The sequence below is a fragment of the Rhopalosiphum padi genome, chromosome 3 (assembly GCF_020882245.1).
Source record: "Rhopalosiphum padi isolate XX-2018 chromosome 3, ASM2088224v1, whole genome shotgun sequence".
Classification (NCBI taxonomy): domain Eukaryota; kingdom Metazoa; phylum Arthropoda; class Insecta; order Hemiptera; family Aphididae; genus Rhopalosiphum; species Rhopalosiphum padi.
In genome coordinates, this window is record NC_083599.1 from 17484449 (window position 1) to 17490448 (window position 6000).

The window sequence follows — 6000 nt, forward strand, 5'->3', positions numbered from 1 at the left end:
GCCATCTCAAGCACTTCTAGCCTACTTCGTATAATATCCAAATAGTAAATAACATTTTTTTTTTAAAATGGTGATATTCAATTTCCACCTTGATCACCTAATTTATTTTTGTGAGGGTATATTGATGAATTAAAAAACAAAATTAAAGAAGAAATCGCTAGTACATCTTTGGAAGTGCTATACAGTATACACCGTGTAGACCGTAGTGAAAAATATACGAAGTAGGCTAGAAGAGTTGGTTATCGCCTTGAGGATATAATTTTTAAAAAATAAATGGCAGTTTGAATTGCTATTATAAATCATAATATAGATATACCTACTATAGATGCTGTTGTATTATATACATTGTCATCGTTCATTGTTATGTCATCGTAGATTCGTAGAATGTAAAACATAAATGATATGATATATTTATCCGATTTAAAATCGATTGCGTATACATCTATAAGTACATTAGTATATTATATATCCCACCAATTTGACACGTCTCCTATTGTATAGTAAATTCCCATAGGATATACCTATATACTATATAGTTACCTTTGGACAACGGGAAAGTGTATTAGGAAACAATATAGTATATAATATATATATATATCTGAAGTCGTCGATTGAAACTGAAAAAAAGGTACATATAAACAACCTTGTACCTACTACCATTGATTATAAAATACTACCAAGTATTTATAAAAAAGATTAGTGAACTACTATTATATTCTATAATATAATATGAACATTATTTTTTAAATCGTTTCAATATCTTTTTAATTTTTTTTTAACTACGTGTTTACGTGCTTATAATAATATCTAATGTAGTCTGCTGACTGCTGGTATATTAGATCTACTATTCACATTCGGTGACGGCACTATACTAGAGGCCCGTGTCTCCCTTTTTATATTTTGTTATGTCAATGACAACCAATGCCTTCCTTGAAATTTGACAAATCAAAATTAAATTAAAATGTTAACTGATAACTGTATTTATTTTGTGTATTTAAAATAATATGATTAATATGTATTCACATAGCTGTATGTAGTCATGTAGGTAACACGATTTAAGGTAATATAATTTTTTTTAAACTTATAAATGGAGGTACATAATATTAAAGTAGGTAATTAATTTTCAATACTTTCTATTATTTATACTTTGTATGTCTGTTATTGTTTGAGAAAATATTGTGCTTAAAAACATTAAGTGAAGATATAACGATAATGTTACTTGTTAATTAGTTGTTACAGTATATCGTAACGTAACGCCATCGTCGGAAAAAAATAATTGCCCACTTAGAAAACAATTCTAATATAGTGTCATTATACTGATTTGGTTCCTACTATGACTAAAGTATAACAACAATACAACATAACAAAATAGTAAATAAATGTACAAATGTACTTGTAAATTATAACCCTTTTTAAAACCATCGATTGAATATTAGGTAAACACCGATAATAGCCTTAAGTTTGCTAATTAGTAAATTAGTTTTAAAAATAAATAATTAATTTAATTAATTAAGATATTATCAGCAATAACAAAGCTATAGCCTGTAATAGGAATGCGTAAGCGTAACGTAATGCGTAAGGTAGATAGTATAGATATAGGTGATATCAATAATACCTACATCTGAGCTTATGCATGACAAAATAATTTAATTTAAATACATTTGTTTCGTCAAGGTGTAAGGTGCAATGCAAATTTTGTATATTAGTATATATTACTATATTAGGTCTTATACTCTTATGTATATGTGTGACTATGTGCGAGTTGTGTGACAGAGTTAGAGACATTGAATCATTTAAAACATCTTACACACACACACACACACACACACACACACACACACACACACACACACACACACACACACACACACACACACACACACACACACACACACACACACTGACATACGATATGGCGATACGTCATAACGAATAACAATAATTAGCAATTGCCCTTGTACGGCTCTACCAACATCTATTTATTTTTGTTCTTTATAGATCAATGATCGTTATATTTAAGTGACTTTGACACAGCAGTCATAGCGTTGTCGGGGTGCCGATTGTGCCGTACACAAACGTCAGAAATGAGAAAATCACGATCACTAAAAATTACACCACCGCCCACTATAGACAATAAGATGATATTCGGTGAATAGAACACTTGTTACATGGTACTTGGTAGTAGCCAGTAAGACTTTTTAACACCTAGAGCATATTTTAAAATAATACTAGAAAGTTTTCAAAACTGTTTTCTATAAATGTTTTTTATGGGTAAACTACTACAAGGTCCGGGTAAATAAAAATTCTGGCACCGGTCAAATTCTGAGATAAAAAAGTCCATAATACTGCTCAGTGTATATACAATAAATATATGATGCACAATTAACATTCCAGTTAGTATTAATACTCATTTTATTTAAATGATTTCCTTGACAAAATTAACAAATAATTTCGTTTGGTACTTTAAATCAGTAGGTAATATTATAAATTATAATACTTGCTACATATACGATATACATATGTCACGACTACTTTTTTGTACTTTGAACACTGTTCAATTTTTCTAATCAAACACTATTGTTTTTATTTTAGTTATCTGATTTGACGAGTCTTAGTCATTAAGTACATAATATATCCGATGCAGTTAATAAAGATAAAGATTTTGAGTTATAGATTTATAATATGTTAGTATGTCACTAAACAGTTGTAATTTTTGTCAGTATAATTCGACTAAAAATTACAATAACAATTTTTATGACAATAGTACCTAAACATTTTTACTTTTGATTTTTTTTTTAATGAAATAAAAACCAGACTTATTCCCTGACTTTTTTTTGCCATGATTCGTTTTTATATTAAAAAGATCTATTTTCATTTCAATGTACAAAATACTGATTCAATCCATCTAATTACCTACGTGACATAATATGTTTTTAAAACAAGTTTGGATTCCTTATATTGTATTATCGTCTTATTTATATTCCTACTCATCCGACAAGCAACTTTTCAATAAATTTGAACATTTAAATATCAAAATCTGACTTTTAAATTGTAAAATTCTTAAACACTAATGTTATGTACAATTATGTTCGTGCCAATTATGGTCTGAAAATTATATTATCAATGACCACTACGTTCAATCTGGTTACGTGATAACACTGATAAAGCGTTATCTGGTGTACATATTCAGAGGAAAATCGGAATCCACAATCTTATCACCGCCTTCTTGCCTCTCGATATCAATTATTAATATTCACACTACAACATATTAATTATTAAGCACATTTCAGTATATTACACATTTCAAAGGCTACAATCCAAGTTTTTGCCTTGAGGTTCACATTTCCAGCAGAGTAAGCAATAATTTATTTTAGACTTTCAAACCACCGCTTTTAGTGCTTTAGTAGGATACAATATTTAAAAATTTTAAGACTCATTTGTTCGAAGCTTACTATTTTAAAGTATTGTTTTACAATACTGCGTTACTGTGATTTGTTCATCATAGTGACATTAGTAGTTTTGTGACAAATTTGTTTTTACCTTAGACCTTCATAAAATTGTAATTGTGCCATAACTTATCTGTAAACTAAATTGACGTAAAATTAACTTTATCATTAATTATAATGTAAATAATTTTTATTAAATTAATCAGTTTGATTATAATCATGCGTTGATTAAATACATATTTAACTATCTATTGTTAAATACTATTTTATTTATTTGTTTATTAATTTAGTTTTTATAATTTTATTTAATGCGCATATTTTTAAGCAAAATTAATTAATTATTTATCTGTATTGTAAAGAATGTAAAGTATAAGGTTATAGGTTTATTTGTATAAATAGGTTCTGAATTATTTACAATAGCTATCAATTTATACATGTATAATTAAATAATATGTACTTAGAATTAAAAATGAGAAGTTTTCCTTATTAATATCTTAAATATTTATCAATGTCAAAGTTGTAAAAATATTTAATTTAAAGGTTTTTTTTTTACAGCATGTTAAAATCATTAATATTGCTTAGAGGAATACATATATCCAGTACAAACTGGTCATCTACCAAAGCACAGCTTTTAAAATTGAGAAAGAAAACAGGATATCCATTTGAAAGCTGCAAAAAGGCTTTACAATTAAATGATAACAGTTTAGAAAAGGTAAATTGAATTAATTTATATAATTTGGTAGGTATAATGTATATGATAATATATATTTTTAAACAGTCAGAAGCATGGTTAAAAGAAGAAGCTCAAAGGCTAGGTTGGGCAAAAGCCAACAAACTTGCTAATCGTGCCACTGCCCAAGGAGTTATTGCATTTGCAATTGATAGTCAAAAAGAAGTTGCTACTATGGTGGAAGTGAATTGTGAAACTGACTTTGTTGCCCGTAACAAGTGTTTTCATTCTGTTGTAGAAGTAGTCACTTCATCTTGTTTAGATTTTGCTAAACAACAAAAAGCATTAGAAAATTCATTTTCAAAGGTACTACTCATAAACTTAAGCTAAAAAAACTTTGTTATGATATAATTTATTTTATTTAGGTTAATTTAAAAAGTGGTGATTTAATGGAGTTAAGCGGTGCTGAAGGTAAATCGTTAGCTGATCATGTTGCAGTTACAATAGGTAATCTTGGAGAAAATGTTACTCTCAGACGTGCCACATGTTTAAACACTAGAGACACTGGTTTGAATATTATGGGTCTTACTCATCCGGCTAATATAACTGGAACTCATTTTCTTTCCGGTAAATACGGATCACTTCTAATTTACCGTAAACAACTAAATGGTGAAAAAATTAACCAAAGGTCTATGGAGAGTTCTCATGATGAAATTCTTCGTCAAATGTGTCAACATGTTATCGGTAAATAATTTGTTTACTTATTTATATTTAATTTAAACTAATCTTATTTGTAAAAATCAGTTTATAATTTGAGGGGTCTAGTTTCAAAGTGTACAATATCCATTTTTCATGAAAAATGAGATGGATGTTGTGTCATATAGAATTGTTATCGCTGAATTCAAAAAACATATTATTGTCAAGCTAAATGGTTAAACTCCAATGTATTTTTAACATTGAAAATAACAATTAGTTTCAAAACGTACAATCTCCTTTGACAAGTATGTTTCATATGTTTTATTACTGTGATATTTTTTTGGTTTTCTGAAAATTCAGCGAACTTGGACATTGTACATTTTGAAACTGGACCCCTCATTTATATAAAATAAATTAAAGCATTTATTTTATTTAGGTATGAATCCAAAAAGTGTTGGAGTACTTAATATACACGAACCCATAAAATCTCAAGAAGTGGTGGCTCCTAAAACATTGAATGAAAATGATGATTCATCCATGGATAGTATAGATGAAAAAAGTTCGGAATCAACTATTGAAGAAGATGGTATGCTTGAACAAGCTTTCTTATTGGACCCATCTATAACTGTAGGACAAGTAGCAACTGATTATGGTATTGATATACTAGATTTTGTGCGTTACGAATGTGGTGAATCATAATTACTATATATGTTTATACTAAGTAATTTAAATTTAATTTTTAATGTAAAAAAAATTTTCAACTGCATTTTATTATAGTTTGACAATTTTAGAAATTATAAGATGATGTTTTATTTTTAGTATTAGAAAATAATTCTTTAGGACGGTTATACCTTTATTAATCATTGGACATCTTATAGTCTGAGAACTAATTTCTTACTTACAATGTCTTCATATTAGAGTCTAATTTTCTGTGCTGCTTTGATTATTCATCAAAAATTGTTTTTCAATTCATTTTCATTAGAAAGCTTAAGATGTAAAGGTATGTTTTCCCTGCAACGTACAATAATGGAACAGCACAGCATCTTGACACTGGGGAAAACTTATCTTAAAAACAGATCTTTTAAACATACATGTATATTGTATAAGATTGTATTTTCTTAATTAACACACAAAATATTACTATATTACTCACATAGTTTTGGAAGTCGTAAAACAAATTTTTTTTTT

General features: G+C 27.8%; 1 protein-coding gene across 1 annotated transcript; it reads left to right on the forward strand.

Annotated features, from left to right (window-relative positions):
* The first annotated feature begins 3192 nt into the window (after positions 1-3192).
* Positions 3193-5612, forward strand: LOC132926859 (elongation factor Ts, mitochondrial). The gene is made up of 5 exons (XM_060991273.1): positions 3193-3353; positions 4002-4158; positions 4225-4482; positions 4542-4860; positions 5249-5612. The coding sequence occupies exons 2-5, from the start codon at positions 4003-4005 to the stop codon at positions 5509-5511; spliced, it is 996 nt and encodes a 331-aa protein (XP_060847256.1). The 5' UTR covers positions 3193-3353; position 4002; the 3' UTR covers positions 5512-5612.
* The last annotated feature ends 388 nt before the right edge of the window (positions 5613-6000 follow it).